This window comes from Ammodytes marinus (assembly GCF_949987685.1).
Source record: "Ammodytes marinus genome assembly, chromosome: 4".
Lineage (NCBI taxonomy): Eukaryota > Metazoa > Chordata > Actinopteri > Uranoscopiformes > Ammodytidae > Ammodytes > Ammodytes marinus.
The window spans coordinates 27,894,125-27,912,168 of NC_137233.1; the positions used below are offsets into that span (position 1 = coordinate 27,894,125).

The 18,044-nt window shown below is 42.0% G+C and overlaps 2 protein-coding genes across 3 annotated transcripts; one reads left to right on the forward strand and one right to left on the reverse strand.

The window, feature by feature from the left end:
* Window positions 1-1,214: 1,214 nt before the first annotated feature.
* LOC307249808 (keratin, type II cytoskeletal 8-like) lies at window positions 1,215-7,042 on the reverse strand. The gene is made up of 10 exons (XM_080026659.1): window positions 6,501-7,042; window positions 4,682-4,890; window positions 4,266-4,326; window positions 4,046-4,141; window positions 3,718-3,882; window positions 3,325-3,450; window positions 2,945-3,165; window positions 2,801-2,841; window positions 2,156-2,185; window positions 1,215-1,971 (listed from the first exon to the last, which is right to left on the reverse strand). Exons 1-10 carry the CDS (start codon window positions 6,963-6,965, stop codon window positions 1,643-1,645), a joined length of 1,743 nt encoding a protein of 580 aa, XP_079882785.1. The 5' UTR covers window positions 6,966-7,042; the 3' UTR covers window positions 1,215-1,642.
* Window positions 7,043-13,373: 6,331 nt separating this feature from the next.
* Window positions 13,374-16,991, forward strand: LOC307249020 (keratin, type I cytoskeletal 18-like). Of its 2 annotated transcripts, none has more exons than XM_080025615.1 (7): window positions 13,374-13,932; window positions 15,173-15,255; window positions 15,447-15,603; window positions 15,722-15,886; window positions 15,962-16,087; window positions 16,292-16,559; window positions 16,706-16,991. In XM_080025615.1, exons 1-6 carry the CDS (start codon window positions 13,456-13,458, stop codon window positions 16,514-16,516), a joined length of 1,233 nt encoding a protein of 410 aa, XP_079881741.1. In that variant the 5' UTR covers window positions 13,374-13,455; the 3' UTR covers window positions 16,517-16,559; window positions 16,706-16,991. The 2 variants fall into 2 exon arrangements, with proteins under 2 accessions (XP_079881741.1, XP_079881740.1); XM_080025614.1 differs by having other exon boundaries at window positions 16,292-16,512.
* Window positions 16,992-18,044: the final 1,053 nt, after the last annotated feature.

The window sequence follows — 18,044 nt, forward strand, 5'->3', positions numbered from 1 at the left end:
AAACTTAAAACATTAAAGTGTTTTTTGACTTTCTCTTCTGTTGTTCGCTGTGCGACTAGCAATGTTTTGTGATTGCGCTTCCTGGATTTGCAGTTGAAGTTTTGTTCTAAATGTTGCCCATGTGTTGTCATATTGGTGGAGTGGTTTTCTTCTTTTGCTAATGTTTTTTTTCTATTTACATGGGTGCTTAAGCCCTCTGAGGCAAATCATTATTTCTGAAATTGGGCCACCATATAGTTGACACACTGTACATGTATCAGTTGTATCAATCCTCTCATCTAACTTAGAGAAAGTGTAGTTCAGAGTACTTTTAAGAGTACTTTACAGTGGATGAACAGTGGGTGGGATTGTTAGTTTTGTGCAGTTTTCTTCATGAGAGGTTGTAGAGCCCTGGGTGCGGCACCCCCACCTTTAACTCATGTTCAAACCTGTTCCTCTAGGGCTGCAAAGGCTCTTAAGTAATCAAAGACAAAGAGACAAATACCGTGTCCTTCAGACAATTCACAAATGTAATGGTTGTTGGGAACTTAACATTAGCTGACATTTGATAGGAATTCATGACCTTCAATTCAGTTGTTAAAAGAGATTTCCCTGAATTAGCATGAGCAGGCTGGGTCTTGACCGGTGTGGAATGTTTAAAAAAAAAGATTTTAAATGTTGAGCTCTAACTGATGTGAAAAGTACAGAAGTGTTTGTGTGTGTGTGTGTGTGTGTGTGTGTGTGTGTGTGTGTGTGTGTGTGTGTGTGTGAGTATGTGTGTGTGTGTCTGCGTGAATGTGTGTGTGAGTGTGTGTGCACTTCAATTAAGACCAGTTGATTGAGGACGCCCTGTGCAATTTGTGGCAAAAACCGTGTCACCAATTGTCCAAACGCTGCTTTTTGGATCAGTGGTTAGGTTTGGAGTCAGGTTGAGGGTTAGGGAAGTACTGATTATGGTTAAAGTGACGGTGAAGTCCCCAGGAAATGATTGCAACTTTGTAAATATCCCAAAAGTTACATAAATACTGTATGTGTGTTGACACAGACTAGATAGCAGCCCCTTCAGGCTTATGACAAATGTTTTCCAACACAGTTTTTTTCTTTTGACATTTTTTTTTTGTAAAGTCTCAGTGCTCATTTTTAGATTAAATACTAAAAAAGAGTAATACGTTTTTCAAAACGACATAAACTTTCATCGAAGCTTAGGTCTAAACAGAACACAACAGAACACCGTGTCACACTGTTTGAAAAAGATTTATTTATCGGGCAAACAGGACTCCAGGTGTTTTCCAACAGTAGTGCATGGGAAATGGTGCTTCATAGTAGAAGTCAGGAAGACTTGACATGACAAGTTGGGGCAGTGTTGGACGGACAACAGATACACTAGTGCCACCTGTTTGTCAAACAAGTGTGGTGCAGGCAGGGACTAGGACATTGACAGTGAAGAACTAATTTACCCTAATATATTTTTCTCAACCCTGAAAGAAAGTTGTGTTTACACCTCTTCTCGCAGCTGGAAAACCCACACATTATTCTTTTTAAAGGCACCTCAGTGAATTAATCTTTAAAGAAATGGATAACATAGCTGATTCGGTGGGCTTTTTTTCTTAACCTCCACGTCCAAAATCACTATAATCTGACCAGACAAGGCAGGTAAAAAGAATCACTCCTCGGCCAGAGCTTCAGCCTCGGCCTGCTCCTGCTCTTGCTCTTGCTCCTTCTCCTCCACAGCAGCCGGTTCCTCGGTCACTGCCTGCTGCTCCTCCTCTGCTGCCTCCACTTGCTTCTCCTCTGTCTTGATCACCACGGTTTCTGTCTTGGTGACGGTGGTGCTCTTCACTGCTGCTACCTCTGGGGCGGCGGCCGCGGCGATGGTGGTGGCGGCGCTGGAGAAGGCACTAGAGCCACTGCTAACCCTGGCTCCACCAAAGGAGCAACTGTTGTAGGACGGGGTGCGGGAGCTCTCCAGGCCATAGGCACTGTAGTTATGAGCTGCACAAACAGACAACAATAAAAAGGCCATCATTAACATACAGGACTGGGGAGCAGGGGGGGGGGAAATGACATTTGGACATGAATGACAGTGTTTGATTGAATCAGTGGAGTCAGTGATTATGGAGAGCGCTTATTGTTAAAAAAATATTTTTGTTGTCAAAATGAGTGAATATCTCCTCACCGTCAGCCGTCTGTCCATACCGTGCGTGGGCTGAAACAAACACAAATCAAGTGTTAATGCATAGCCTCATGGTGTAGTGGTTGGAGCCTTCAAGCCCATCCTACATCATCAAGTGAATCTTTTTATCAATGAACGTGAGATTTTTTTCAAATCTTTATCTTAATCTTTCATCTTCACCCGTCATGTCGTTTCTAGAGTCATGCCACGCTTGGGTTTCCCACATAAACAATTTTATTGTAGGCCTCGACCAGAGAGAATAATAATGTAGGTTTGATGTGGATGATGCACAGACATCATTTTGAATAAAGTATGAAAGGGTTTTGAGAACAAAAAGCCTTTTAGAGCATGCTTTTTCTTCTCTTTTGCAAAATGGAAGCACACTTTTGGTATTTCTGTCACCTAATCTCAAAACCTAGGTGAAAAAAGCAACTTCCCTCACTTGAAAGTTGTCTGTGTCAAAGGGATGTTATTACTTCACCTTGAAGAGGAATTCTCCTGTTAAACTCCATACATACTATATATAGATCAGAGAGATCAGATCATTTCGTATTTCCTGATCTGTATAGATTTCTTCGTGCGTACATTCTGTAGCATGGCAAAAATGTGCAATGAAACATTTTAAATAGTGATAGAACATGAACTTACAAGTCTGATGGGATACAGTGGTCTTGAATCCAGTTAATAACCTGTGAAGAAAAGCAGGACGAGGACAGAATAGAATTAGATATACAGAACAATATTCCCTGCGGAGAAGACATTCTACAGGCTGCTCTCACAGTGACATCTCACCTGTCCTCCTCTCCTTCCAGCAGTTTCCTGTAGGTGGCGATCTCAATGTCCAGGGCCAGCTTGACGTTCATCAGTTCCTGGTATTGGCGTACTTGCAGGGCCATGTCCTGCTTGGCTCTCTGCAGGGCTGCCTCCAGGTCTCTGATGCGAAGTTTAGCGTCTTTCACGGCCATCTCACCACGCTCCTCGGCCTCTGCAATTTGAGTTTCCAGACTGTTTCTCTAGAAAAGTAAAAGAAGAAAATCAGTTCAAACAGCGAGGTACTGCTAGCACAGTTGTTCTGAATAACTGAATGCTGAATGTTAAGAAATACAGTAAATAAGTCAAATCGACACCAAAGCAATCAAAATCAAAAATCAACTCAGATCAGACATTCTCACCTGTGCCTTAACCATGTCAATTTCAGACTGGAGCCTCATGATCCTGCGGTTCATGTCAGCGATCTCAGCCTTGGTAGATTTCAGGTCGTCTCCGTGTCTACCCGCTGACTGCTGCATCTCTTCATACTGGCACAGACAGGGACAAGTCAGACCGACACATTACAATGCAAGCCCTTTTTTGATGCACATCTTGAATCTGACATGATTTTTTTCACACAAGCATGGGTTGCTACATAAAGCAGTGGTGTGCAATCACCAGAGGCACTGTTTATATAGTGTCTGCAGCAATATACTGTACGTGCACGGAAAAAAAGTTAAAGTAAAAGGGGAAGACTAGGTCAAGAGGATATACCTTATTTACAAATGACTGACCTATACCAATAGTGGGCTCACCTTGTTCTGGTACCACGACTCAGCCTCGGCTCTGCTGCGGTTGGCGATGTCTTCATACTGAGCGCGCACTTCAGCCACGATGGCGTCCATGTCAAGGTTACGGCTGTTGTCCATCTCCACCACCACAGACGTGTCCTTGATCTGGCCCTGCAGCTCCTGGATTTCCTACACAGCATGAAACAATAACATAAGCAGCACATAGGAAATGGAAACATTGAAAAGCATAAATTTGATAAAAAAATAAATAAAAAAAATGTAAGCTGACATATTGCTTAAACAATTATTCCTTATTTCTTTGTGCCACTGAAAATTAAAATGAGGTTATTACTGCATCGTATAGCTGCCTCAGGAACTCAAGCTCATCGGAGAGCCCATCCACTTTGGCTTCCAGCTCTGTTTTGACCAAGTAGGCTGCATCGGTGTCCTGCACAGGGAAAGACAATGCTAAAGAATATTCATTGTTGCATGTATAGCCCATCGGGGTTATTCTGCTCAGAGGCTGATATATAGTATAAGTATCAAGAATCTGTGAGAAAACCTAAACGGACCTTCTTTGTGAGGACAAAGATGTTTTCACACTCATTGCGCTTGTTGATCTCATCCTCATATCTGGAAGGGAGAAAAAAAAAGAGTTGGTGAATGCACATACGCTTTTTGAATATTATTTGCAAGTTTTATTCTTCTACAAAACATTGTTTATGTCTTTTTTGAGATCAGCTGTTCCACATGGAGGACTACACTGCAATTATATATTTGTGTCACTTGGTGGCAGCAGAAACAAGCTATAAAGAAAACACAAGCAAAATTAATATTTTTTCAGAGTCCTGTTTCTGCCCATGTGACACAAATTCATCAAATAATCACTTCTTTTATCTTTGCCATAGTGTATGCAAACTTCTGAGGGATTTCTCTTTCTCTTTAGCTGCTCCAGTGTGTTTATGTGAATCCTCTCTGCTCCACTCACTTGTTCTTGAAGTCCTCAACCTGGCCTGTCATTTGATGCAGGTCGGACTCGAGCTTGACTTTCTCATGACCCAGGTTGTCAAGCTGCCTGCGCAAGTTGGCAATGTACGCTTCGAACATGGCATCAACGTTGGAGTGAGACGTGGTCTGTTCCTGCAGAAGCTTCCACTTGGTCTCCAGCATCTTGTTCTGCTGTTCTAGAAAGCGTACCTGCAGACCGAAAAGTAACCAAATGATAAATTAAGAAAAAGGAAAGGAAAACAGAAATGTATGTATACGGGATGTATGACTTTGTATAAATTGATGTCAAAGTGCTGCTGAATTTAAAAAAATGGCAGGATTGCACAAATACCCAGCTCCTTGTTTTCTCATATTAAAAACAAAATAAGTGTACAATGTATGGAGAGGGTGGTCGGTGATACTTATGGGGTGTGCACAGATAAGGAATGCATGTGGAGAGAACGTAGGAGTGACTAAAACAACATTAATGTATTCGCTCTGTTTGCTGATGAACAAAGAAGGGCATGAAGCTCGACTGAAAGAGGAATGTATAATTGAATGTCTCCGTCCCCTCAGCAGCACACCCTCAATGTCACATAGATTACTCCTCATTTATAGGTTGAACCCAAAGTGCCGAGTTTCAACACAAAGAGGCACTGTTTCCCAGTAGTGACACTGTTTGCTCCTTCGCAACTTTTCTATTGAGCGTCTTGACTGTGGGTGTGGCGCTGCTGCCACTCTGCAAACATGATGAGCGACGCACAGCTATGCATGTCCATATGTGCCATATACCATGTATAGTAGAGGGGGTGTGAGGCTGGTTTGTTTCACAACGTGAGGGATATGTCTCAGCATGATTGATTTACAGTTTAACCCATATTACTCCCGGGTGCCTATTTAAACAAGACAAGTTACAATGGGCCGTACCTGAAGAATCCTATTGATCTCAGTTGGAGTGGAGTGCAAGCTTCTGAGAGATAAGATAGCGGTTATAGACATAAGTGAGTGCATAACAAGGATTTATTGTTCTGTCGAGAAAATGGCTCTCTTTTCATCTTCATAAAGTGGGCATTGTTCACATTGTTTATAGTCTTGGGTTGATATTTTTACTGTGGTGATAATACTCCCCTCAGTATTTAACAAGCTTGTCTAATGCAAGCCTAACCCCGACCACGCCCACCCTCCTTTCCTCTGTAAGTGTTTTATACATGCGGTCAAAGTTTGAAACACATGCCATTTTGCAAGAACCCCATTTTGTCTACTGTCACAACCCAGACATTTCTTTCTGCAGGGCATTTATCTCACATTGGGTCATGCACCCATTCGAGAAAATCAGTTTTTGTTCTTTACTTCTCTTCTCTTCCCTGCCCAGCACACACTCTTTAACCTCTTATCTGAGCTGTATGATCTCACCTGAGAGTGGAAACATGTGAGCCAGCAATTACTCAAAACAGCCTGTATCCTCTACAGAATCACTGGGCATAGCTTCAAGTTGACTAAATATTGTTATATACAGGGATTGACTCAAGGATGATTTCCATTGTGAATTCGGACCTCTTTCACCTTGGGTTATTTTAGCTTGCAATACACTCATTTCCTCTGAGGTTCCTGACTTACTTTACTAACTCTGTGTGGGATTTAATAGCTTTATCCCAGCAGTTAAAGAAAACAACAGAACAAATTAACATACAGCATTTGCTGCTTGTTATTGTTGCAATTTCCACCTGCAGCTTTTATGTCATAAAAAACTAAATGTCCTGCTGGGACAATGATGATGATGATGATGATCAGTCATCTTAATGTTTTCTGACTTTACTCACCTTGTCAATGAAGGAAGCGAAGCGGTTGTTCAGGCCCTTGATCTGGTCTTTCTCATGGGTGCGGACAGACTGGATGGTGGGGTCAATCTCCAAGTTCAGGGGTGCCAGCAGGCTCTTGTTGACAGTCACCGCTGTGATGGGGGCCATCATTTCATTGCACATACCTCCTCCCATTCCACCCCCCATACCACCGCCGTAGCCCATATAGCCAAACTCTACGCCACCACCTCTTTGTCCAGAGCCCCCGGCAACGTACCCACCGACCACTTTGAACCCACCAGCTCCCACTGCAGCACCACTGCTACCCACACCCCCATAGGAGCTGCGGACAGCGTAGTTCTGCCTGCCACTGCCCACACCCTGGCCCCCATAGCCGGAGAAGGAGCGGCTGCTGAAGCCCTGGGACGGGCCCCTGGAAGAGGACACGTTGGAGTAGGATGTGGTCTTCAAGGTTCTTGTAGACATGGTCACGGAGGGTGTCTGAAGCACTAAGGTGGTGTAAGAGGAGAGACTGCTGAATAAAGGAGAGCAGGGCAGATAGACCCTCCCTGGTCTCTGGTGCTATTTATCAGAGGAGGGGAGGGACCCTGCCGAGATGCGATTGGCTGGTGTTCTCAGCAGGAGAGTTAAGGGTGAGGCGGAGGGAAGGAGAGGGGGGCAGAGAAGAGGGAGCGTCAGGGAAGAAAATGGTATCGTGTTACAATGTTAACGCGCTCAGAGTGTGTTGGATAGCACAGAGAATTACATAATAGTTGGTGGGCAAGTTTCTGTAAAACTTCTGTAAGACTTTTTGAGTCTTTGTCCACCAATTGCATGTTTATAGAATGTAATTTTCCATACTTTAAACATGGCTTGACATCCCTGACCAAGATTCCTAGCCTATTTTTGCAACCATGAGATTATACAGTAATTCAAAAAGTCTACATGCACACATATGCACATGCAACACTAGAATATGAAGTCAAACCTTGGGTATAATGAACAGGCCCATTATTTTATGACCACGTTTTCTGCTTTACAACAGTTCTCATAGACGTGACATATTGCAAAGCAAATTTTTGTTGCCCAGTGTGATGAGCCTTATGCGTTCGTGGGCAGTGACTGCAAGTCTCATAATTGTGGGAGAACCAGTCATACCTACTGAATATGTTCCACTATCTATGAAGTGGTTTTGAGCCGGTAAGTTGAAACAAATTCATGCACAAAACGCTTATTAACAAAATGATTGATAAACACAAAAAAGGCGAAATTATACTTTTACAGATTGAATCATGTCAAACGTCAAAGTTAAACACCGTGTTTGAAAAACTACTGGCCATGGATGCACCATCCCCATGTATAAACTAAGTATAAGGTGTAGTTTGTTGGGTGGTCCCCCTTATCAGCTGTGATCAATGTACCAAACCAGACAATGCACATATACACACACTTGATGAACATTCCTGCCATATCAGTCAGGGGAGAAGCAAGTAGAGTTGTTCTTTTTATTTTATTCTGGATCCCACCTTAGTCTTATTGTAAACATCAGTTCCTACTCATTAATACACTGATAAATGCATTAAAACATAATAGATGCACATGCACATCATAGATAGATAGATAGATAGATAGATAGATAGATAGATAGATAGATAGATAGATAGATAGATAGATAGATAGGCAGTCCTTATCATTACGTGGAAGTTTAATTTAAAGCAGGAACCTCAACCATCAGTGCTAACTGTGGAAATCATGATTCATTAGTTTCTCTGCCGATTTATGACTCATGATCTTTTTCGGAGATGCGTACCAGAATGAACCCCTTGCTCGCTCACCAACATTTTCACCACACCCCTATTCTTTTGTTTTCGGGTTTTTATTTGGTGTATATACTTCACCTATTTTAAAGAGCCAAATATCCCAAGGTGCTGGGTTGTGTGGAAACTAAATGTGAACAAGCAAAAGGAGGCACATTGTGTGGAAAATACATCTTAACAACCTGAAGGGGACTTTGAGGCTTTGTACCAGTCAAAAACATGCAAGTTTTGCTTTGGCTATAGTCTCAAACAGTGACGTGACTCCTCACAATGGAGCTGCTGTGCTAAACTTGGAGAGAGCCATATATGTACAGACCAACCACTTTTATTTTTGTTGTTTCATTAACTCGGCCTCTCCAACTAATTCAGGCACTGCTGAACAGAGCTGTATTCATGTCTCGTTGGATGACTTGAACATGATTTAGGTTGCCTTTCTCTTTCCTGGAGATAAGAGAATTCCTCATTCTTTCTGCATGAGTAAAGTACGGAGGTAATTTAAGCAGCTTTCCCACTGACCTAGGTCTGTTAAAGGGCCAGTGATGTTTTGGTTTGTATGAAGCTGCTATATTACACACCGAGTCAGGAATGTGCTGAGAGACACACGTACATGCTACAAGGCAGAGAAGAGGAAAGGGGAGGGAGGGGGTGAAAAAGCAGGGGATGGGAGAAGGCAATTAGCAAAGATAAGAAACAAATCTATTACACAACAAGTGACAGAGCGACTGAGATGTTGAGGGGGTCTGAGAGTAAGGAAAACGTAATACAATAGAATGGAGAAATGCACAAAAACCATTACAAGGACACATAAATGCTTTAAGATGCCATCTGTAAGAATATCTGCTAATAACCATGGCTTTGGTTTCAGCTTCAGCAGAACTGTTGGACTTTGTAGTGTTGTTGAGGAGGACCCTGCCAAGCCTTCTAAACTATCAGTCAAATGAGTTATAAAAACTGACTTCCTGCTTCGCCCCTTTATGCCAGTGCAAACAGAGCGCCTCCGAGGCACGGTGCATGAAGTTGAACAATGGGAGCACACATGTACTCAATGTAACAAGTCAGGGAGAAAGGGTACAATATGTGCATTTCTGCTTCCACACTTGTCTCTCACTCATGTTGATTGCTTTGAGACTCGTGCCCCCTGCTGACTGAAAGATAGAAGTGTATGTAGTCAGCTCAGCAAATCATACAGGAGGCGTGGCACGATCTGGTCACACGGTATCATCATTGTTCAAGTCTACTTCATGAAACTTAAGCCACACTAGAGGATGTTGCTGATTTTCTTAGACCAACTAGCAGCACAGCTCCTGATGGCAATGTTAGTCCGACAGTCCACCACTTCTGTAACAGTCTCCAGTCTGAACATTCTGAACTAGCAACTTTTTGATGGATTGCCAGAATCATTTCTACAAACATTCACAGTCCCCCATGGATGAAACCTACCGACTTTGGTGACCCTCTGACTGTTCCACTAGAGCCAACATGAGACTGACATTTATGATTTGCGGGGGATGAAATTGAAAACAGTTAGATGGATAACTCTTAAGTTTGCTAATGATTCCTTGGCGAATTAATTCAAATGTTATCCTCGATCCTCTGACTTTTCTTCTACAGAACCGCCGGCAGGTTTTCACTCTGCTTGACATTTACTAAAATGTATTAGATGTCAAGCAAAGTAACTAAATGCACTGACACAATAGTTGAGACATTCATGGTTCCCTGACAACTTGAGCAGCCCTCAGACTTTTCGTCTTTTGGGTCTGAGTGACATTAATGAACTTTGTAGAATTCTGTAGAATTTCATATATTCAAGGCCCTTAGACAATTATTTCCTTGTATATAACGCATACATGGTCGAGTAACTTTACTCTTCTGAAATGATCAATTTGACATTTCCATTGATCTTAATACATATTACATATAATTTAAAAGACAGTGAGAGAAGTGAACCTTTTTAGATACAATGAAAACTAAGCATTTGTGTCCACATGAGAAGTGGGACCATTATGGTCCCACCTATGATAGGTGACTCCACTGACACTTCCAACTCCCTGCTTATTTTATGTCTTCCTGTGAAATGTCTTAGTGCTAGAAATGGACATGACATCCCACAGAGAAACTGTCTCTTAGTCGACACAATTCGCTAAACTCTGTGTGTAACCCCTACACTTAGCCGACAGCCTTGGCTATGAAGCTAGAATATAGATATACACTCAACAAAAATATAAACGCAACACTTTTGTTTTTGCTCCCATTTTTCATGAGATGGACTTAAAGATCTAAAATTCATTCCAGATACACAATATTACCATTTATCTCAAACATTGTTCACAAATCTGTCTAAATGTGTGATAGTGAGCACTTCTGCTTTGCTGAGATAATCCATCCCACCTCACAGGTGTGCCACATCAAGATGCTGATCTGACATCATGATTAGTGCACAGGTGTGCCTTAGACTGTCCACGATAAAAGGCCACTCTGAAATGTGCATTTTTTTTGCTTTATTGGGGGTCTGGGGACTCAGAACCAGTCAGTATCTGGTGTGACCACCATTTGCCTCATGCAGTGCAACACATCTTCTTCGCATAGAGTTTATCAGAATATTTGAGAGAAATGGTAATATTGTGTATCTGGAATGAATTTTAGATCTTTAAGTCCATCTCATGAAAAATGGGAGCAAAAACAAAAGTGTTGCGTTTATATTTTTGTTGAGTGTAAATTAAAAAATATCGACAAATGGCCTCTTTTGGTGCCCTATGAGCATCTTGGGTGAGTCAGTGGGGGAGCTTTCAAGAGTGGAAGGGATACTCTTAGAATGTGTCACAGTGTGTCTGCATTCTTTCCTGCAACTGTCAGGTTGCACGTAGTCATATGCATATGCATATATGCAAATACATGTGTGGGACTTTGTATATAAGCTTGTCAGAACACTGCACATTCTGCACTGGAGCTGGGCAAAAGGAAACCAATGAGAAAGAGGGGAGGGAAGTGAGTTTCAGTCAAGGCCACAACAGGCTGGGAGCGGTAATAATCTGATGCTTGTCCAAGATTCGTGAAGCACAAAAACTCCTGTAGTAGTTTCCAGATTTCTGGAGTGTGTTCTCGTGACTCACAGAGTCCAGCTTCTCCTCTTTTCCTCCTCTTACTTTCCAGTCTTATCTTGAGAAGAGTTGTGCTAATCCGATCCAGATTGTTCGGGAAGTAAAATCATTCACAAAAAAAAAACTCTAAGCCAGTATCAAAAATTTTTTAGATAATGCTCTTAAAATGTGCCATAGCCTATACCCGAAATGATATACAAACTATGGTTCAAATGTACTTCCTTGTTTTTTTCTTTTTTGGGCGTTGGTAGGCGACACAACATGTTACCAACACAAATTTTAAACAAACAAGGCATTTGAGCTGCTGTCATGAGGTCTATGAGTCAGGATGATCAAATCAATGGTTCATGGTTCCTCTTTAAAAGCACATGCCCTCGTTACAAGTCAGACTCATCTGTTTTTACTTTGCTTCTTCTTTGCGTTTTTCTATTCTCTATGCTGTTTTTGTCCTTATTGTGTATTATAAAAGGAGATTACTAAATAAATGCACAGTGAGGGGTTGGTGTAAAGTGTGAGACACACTGAAACTCGATCAACCATAAAGGTGATGTAAGACCATGGAAAGAAAAGAACCAGGTTGAATGAAGCTCAGGGTGTTTGTGCCTTTGCCAGTTTGTCCTGGAGGGGAATCATTTAGTTTTTGTTATCCAGTCCTCTGGGGCCCAGTGTGAAAATCCTTTGTGAACTCAACCTTAGCCCCAGTTAAACCTATAAATCTTTCCGAGGTCAGGCCAGAACCCTAGTGTGGTAGAAGTGTAGGGACATTAATGCATTGCCATGGTACTGAAGTTACCCTGAGAGGCATTCCCACTTGATATGCTTCATGTTGGAAGGCTGTTGAGTCTGGAGGTAAAAATAACATGGTTGTTGTTCCCGACTCCCCTGATAGTAATGGATGAAAAAAGGTTCTTGAGCAAGGGTTATACACGTTGTTTGCCTCCTCAGTGGCAATGTGATTCTACAGTATATGCCCTGGGACGTACTGTGCAGAGCTGAGCTTTTATTTTGGGAGAAAAAAGCAATTAAAGGAAGTTCTCTCGACAGGATACCACACCCCCTTAGTAAGGATTTAAAGATAACTGTTTAAAATCTTCAACAGAACATTGTTATAATAAGGCAACAAGGTCATATTTTCTTTCCTTGTGATTTTATTCTGAACAATGGGCTATTGGCTTACTTTTGTTCATTATACACCTATCTCCAGGCCTTTTGGGTGTATTTGAAGCTATAGGGTGTCCTTGGGTTTCCAATAACAGTATGGCAGGTTTCATTGTTAATACCGGTTAGCCTCTGTCTGTTTGTCAGTAGATATGTTCAGTTTTCACTTATACTTCTTTTCTCATTAATTTAGCACTTTATGAGTATGAATCAGCAACCCCCTGTCAGCAACCCCCCAGTTGTAAACCCCCAGTTTACAACTGAAATAATCAGTGCTGTAGCTGCTATATCTCACTTTCAGGTTTGGCTTGATAAGAAGGCTGGAAAGATCTGTTTATTTTTGGGCTGGCTGACCACAACCCTATAAACTTTAGCCAATGCTAGACAAATTGCCTTTTATGGGCAAACCAAAGGAATTTAGCTGCATGCTTTTACCTCATTTTGAAAAGACAAGAACTTTTAGTTTTTAACTTAGTCTAGCTTCACTGTTGAAGCATGCATGTCTACTGCTTTCTTTCCTTTGTTGTGAACTGTGTTTTACGTGATCTCTATAATTCATTCAAGTAAACCGATTTGCTCTGGTTAGTCAAATGTGAATGTTTTTTCTCAAAACAGAGAAAGGCCACTCGTTGCCTTGGAGACAGAAAACACTGTCGGTTAAAAAAAGGAAACATGTGGGTGAATGAGAGCACGAGAGAGCAGGAGGAGGAGGGGGGGCAGGAAACGAAAACTGGGGCGATGTGAAAGAGGGCAGGGTCTAAAGAGACCAGCTGTGATAGAGGGGGAGAAGCTGGAGTATAAGTTCCCAACTTCCCGCTGCCGGCGTCACTTTGTAAGCCGGCCAGCAGTGAGTCTCCACATCTCATCTTTTTCTCACCTAGTCGTGCCTGAACTTCTCCAAAAATGAGCTACTCAAGAACCCAAATGCATCAGACGCCTTCTTCCCACATCTCCATGAACCGCTCCACACCCCAGTACCGTGCTGCCAGCATGTACGCTGGTGATAGTGGACGGGGGAACCGCATTTCCTCTGCCTCCTCATCTTCCTTGCGATCTGGTGCCCCCCTCACCTATTCTTCCTCTGCCTTCAAGGTAAGCAGTGGAATGGGTGGTGGAATGGGATCAGGCTTTGGTGGTGCTGGGGCTGGTGCATCCATGGCCAGTAGCGGTGGTGCTGGCGGTGCTATGATCATGGGCAACGAGAAGGGAGCCATGCAGAATCTCAACGACCGCCTGGCCAACTACCTGGAGACGGTGAGGAATCTGGAACAGGCCAACCAGGAGTTGGAGACAAAGATCATGAAGGCTTTGGAGAAGGGGGGGCCCGACCACAAAGACTACAGCAAGTATGACCCCATCATTGAAGACCTACGTCAACAGGCAAGTGTGACAATACATGCTGATCGTTTCAATTAACAGGTGGAAGTTGAGTATGAAAAGTTGTGACCCTCTAGGGTGTGACTGAGTGCCACCATGTGCGCTTATTATGTTTCAAATGTAGACCTACTTGTGCCTGTAAGTTTCGTCAGTGTATTCACTATTTATCTAATGCCTAACTTTGAATATGAAAATTGATAATGGTAATGTAGAGACAGGCAGTATTTGCATTGTAGGTTATCAAATTACTGGCAAGAGAATGAAGGGTGTGGTTGCTAAGCTCCAACCCTCCCCCATAAAATTTGTTAGTGAAAAAAGCTGACCAGAACTTCCTCTGGTGAATCACCAACATGCGGGTATCATCACGAGAGAGACAGACTGAAAGGCTCTCAAGCAACCTTTACTAGACAAAAGCAATCCCAAAAAGTCCAGCGTTTACATGGGGGTTCTATGAGCATTCTTCGGCGTAGGGGGGCCTCAATGTGAAACAGATGTGTGGTAATGACACCCACACATACAAAGGATCTTGGATTGCCAGTGTGAGGGCACTGGTTGTATAACAATCGGCTCCAGTCCGAAGAGTCAAATGTCACATTCTTCTACATGCTCCAAATCTTCCAATCTGTTATAATGACACGCTGGCGGTGGCGCTTTGTTTCCCTGGACACATAAATGGACAAGTATTTCCCCTTTTGCTCCGAGACACAAAAGATCGTTCAAACTCACAAACACACTCATGCAAGTGATGTGGAAAGGCCTGCACTCGTAAACTCATACAATGATACATACAAAGAGAATGAGAGGCCGAGGCGATGCAGCTGGGTGGAAACTAGAGGGAAGAAAAAAAATTCCCTGCATGACTTACTCACACAGGAAACCCTTTTTTTTCCCAAAAATGCTGAAAAAAACAGATTCTGTTGGCAAGGTAACATCCACCCTCTTCCTGCTCTTCAGTTTTGTGGTTCCTTGTTTCTCAGAATGTTACTACTGATTCAAAAATGTTGTGGCTCCAGCGTGTAATCTGACTCTGGGGCTTTTATTGTTACATAAGGGAAATGTTGATTCAAATCATGTGTTGAATTATGCAGCTGTGTAGAACATTGCTATCTCAAAGCACACACTGGTTGGAGCCGAGCAAAATGTTATGCATTGAATAAAAAAAGCTTCTGGTTAAACAATGAGGGAAAACATGTTAACTAATAAAAGCCATTTTGTCATGAATTATTTTTATTCTTCTTTCCAGATCTTCGATAAGGTTGCGGAGAACTCTCGTTTTGTGCTCCAGATCGACAACGCCCGCCTTGCTGCTGACGACTTCAAAGTCAAGTATGTCATTTGATTTTATTTAAATGAATGAGGCACATCTAAACTCACTTTCCACATCCTGTACAAAGTCTGACGTGCTTTGGTGTTGAAATTGCAAGACTTTGCAGAGTTGGTACAGGAAGTGTGGTCTAACATCTAGAATATCTGATCAAATTAGATTTCAACTGATTGTGTGTTGGCACTTCCTACAGGTTTGACAATGAGTTGGCAATCCGCCAGTCTGTGGAGGCCGACATTGGAGGGCTGAGAAGAGTCATAGATGACACCAACATGACCAGGATGAACATCGAGAGTGAGATTGAATCTGTGAAGGAGGAGCTCGCTTTCCTGAAGAAGAACCATGAGAATGTGAGTTAACTGTGTATCCAGATAATACATCACATTTATTTTAATATATATATTTATATATCATGGAGCAGCCTGAATGTTTTTGCTACATGTCTCTCTTTTCTTTTGGCACTATTAGGAGGTGATGGAGATGAGGAGTCAGATTTCCCAGGGGGGTGTGCAGGTGGACGTAGACGCTCCCAAAGGTCAGGACCTGGCCCTGGTCATGGGGGAAATGAGGAGCGCCTATGAGAAGATTGCCGTGAAGAATGCAGATGACCTGAAGAGATGGCATGAAAATCAGGTGATGCAGTGTTAACAGGGAGGAACTAGAATTGCTCTGTTCTTGTTTGATGGCTAACACCCTTCCCCATTTCAGATTTCGGAAGTGCAGGTGCAGGTATCACAGAACACAGAAGCTCTCCAGGGTGCCCAAATGGAGAGTGGTGACCTGTCCAGACAAATACAGACCTTGGAAATTGAACTTTCGTCCCAACAGAGCTTAGTAAGCATGCATTTCACAAACATGTGTTTTATGTTCTGTTTTGGTTCTTATTCCTTTCATTCAAGATTGTCTAACATGCGAGTCTTCTTTGAAATACAATGACCGTTATATGACACTCACTGAGTAGGCTATCAAATGGTTTCCTAAACGAGGTTGGCTTTCCAAAATCAATCTTTTGAATCCTCCTTTTCAATGCTTTATCAGAAAGGCTCCTTGGAAGACACATTACACAACACAGAGCAACGAAACAACATGGAAATGGAGAAGTACAATGACCTTACTGTCCGTCTGGAGGGGGAGCTGACCAATTTGCGTGCAAACATCCAGCAACAGACCCAAGAGTACGAGGTGCTGCTCAACATGAAGATGAAACTGGAGGCCGAGATCCACACTTATAAGAGTCTGCTGGACGGTGAAGACTTCAAGTAAGAGTTAAAATGGAGCAGATCGTGACATGATGGTGGTGGTGGAGGTGAATACCAAAATCAATTGTTATCATGGTTTGCATGGGCAAGTTTCACTGCATCATGTAGTCACGCCGGAGTTCCAGTCAGTTCACATGACCAAGTCAACATGAATATTTCCAAAGTCAAACTGTTTCATTTGTGTTTTGTGCAGGCTCCAGGATGCACTGGAAGAGCTGGCGGACATGTAATTTGGAACAAAGAATCTGGGAGCATCCCAACAATGAAAGAAGAACATCCCACAACTATCCATAAAAAAGGAAAAGACAGTCCTTGCTGGTCCAATCAACTAAAGTCACTTTTAAAACAAGACCATATACTATGGTCAATTCTGAAAAAGGCATTTGACCACTAGTCAGTAGAACAGGCAGTTATTTCAAAAGCAAGCATTGCCTGACCTGACGACCAAATACAAATGAATAAAATCACTTCGACCCACAGTCATGGATCATGTGCATTTGTGACCTTTTACTGTGACATTTTGTAAAAATATGCTAGTTGTGTTTTTTGATAAGTTGTTGTCATATGAATTGCACTCAACACCAGAAACAAAACAAGGAATTGTTGAAAAATGACATGATTTTATAGCTGGCTCAATTTAAAAAAAATATATATTATATAATTACATAATAATACTGTAGGCCTATAATATAGCTGTTTCTAGAGTGGTCCATGTACACCTCATACCTAAACCCTTAATTCCTGTTTGGCCACTAGGGGGAGGAAGAACTTTAAAACACGCCAGGAAACTGTAAGAAATATTATCACCTCATACATCTGTTAGTTATGTTAACGTGGTAGCAAACGGAGCCATGTTTCTTGTTGAATGACAACTGTACAATACTAACTGGCCTTTCAGAACTGGATTGGTTTTAACTCAACTCCTCTTGTTTTTAGCTTTGCTGTACTAGGTTTATGATGTGAAGAATATGCTCATTTGAAATACAGTGAAAACCTAGATAGTCTCTGAATAGTCTCATAAACTCAACAAGAGTATTGTTTTCCTTTTAATCCTATTCTTATTCAGACATGTAAAAAAAAACATCCAGCATGCACAAGTACCTAAACATAGCCTGTATACTTAGGCTATTTATTGGAGGAAATTAACTAAATCGCCTACTCAAGTACTGCTAAGCTTTTCAGTTAGCCTACCTGTGTATTTCCATGTTGTGCTAGGCTACTTATATTGGGGACATTTGTATTATTTCATTCCACTACATCAATCTGAAAAATGCAGAAGAAACGTGAACTTATAAAATATGATGTATTGACAGCAACATATGCCTATATAAAGTTACAACAATAGAGCACTTTTAGCTGCTACAACACTAAAATGCTGCACACACTTTAATTAGAAGTAGTGTGTATTAAGCCATCTAGTGGAGATTATGGATGGCAACACTCCCTCATTTTCGGAGAATTTACCGAATATACGATGGCCTTCAAGGGCAAGAAACTATAGTTAAGATGGCATCATCCACAACTGTCTCAAG

Excerpts from the sequence above, each read along its gene's own strand:
- LOC307249808 (XM_080026659.1), bottom strand. The coding sequence starts at position 6,965 with ATGTCTACAAGAACCTTGAAGACCACATCCTACTCCAACGTGTCCTCT. Across the intron at positions 2,842-2,944 it reads CTGGAAGGAGAGGAGGACAG|GTTATTAACTGGATTCAAGA; the intron begins GTGAGATGTCAC and ends TTTTCTTCACAG. Across the intron at positions 1,972-2,155 it reads GTATGGACAGACGGCTGACG|CTCATAACTACAGTGCCTAT; the intron begins GTGAGGAGATAT and ends CTGTTTGTGCAG.
- LOC307249020 (XM_080025614.1), top strand. The coding sequence starts at position 13,456 with ATGAGCTACTCAAGAACCCAAATGCATCAGACGCCTTCTTCCCACATC. Across the intron at positions 15,887-15,961 it reads AGAGATGGCATGAAAATCAG|ATTTCGGAAGTGCAGGTGCA; the intron begins GTGATGCAGTGT and ends TCCCCATTTCAG. Across the intron at positions 16,088-16,291 it reads TTTCGTCCCAACAGAGCTTA|AAAGGCTCCTTGGAAGACAC; the intron begins GTAAGCATGCAT and ends ATGCTTTATCAG.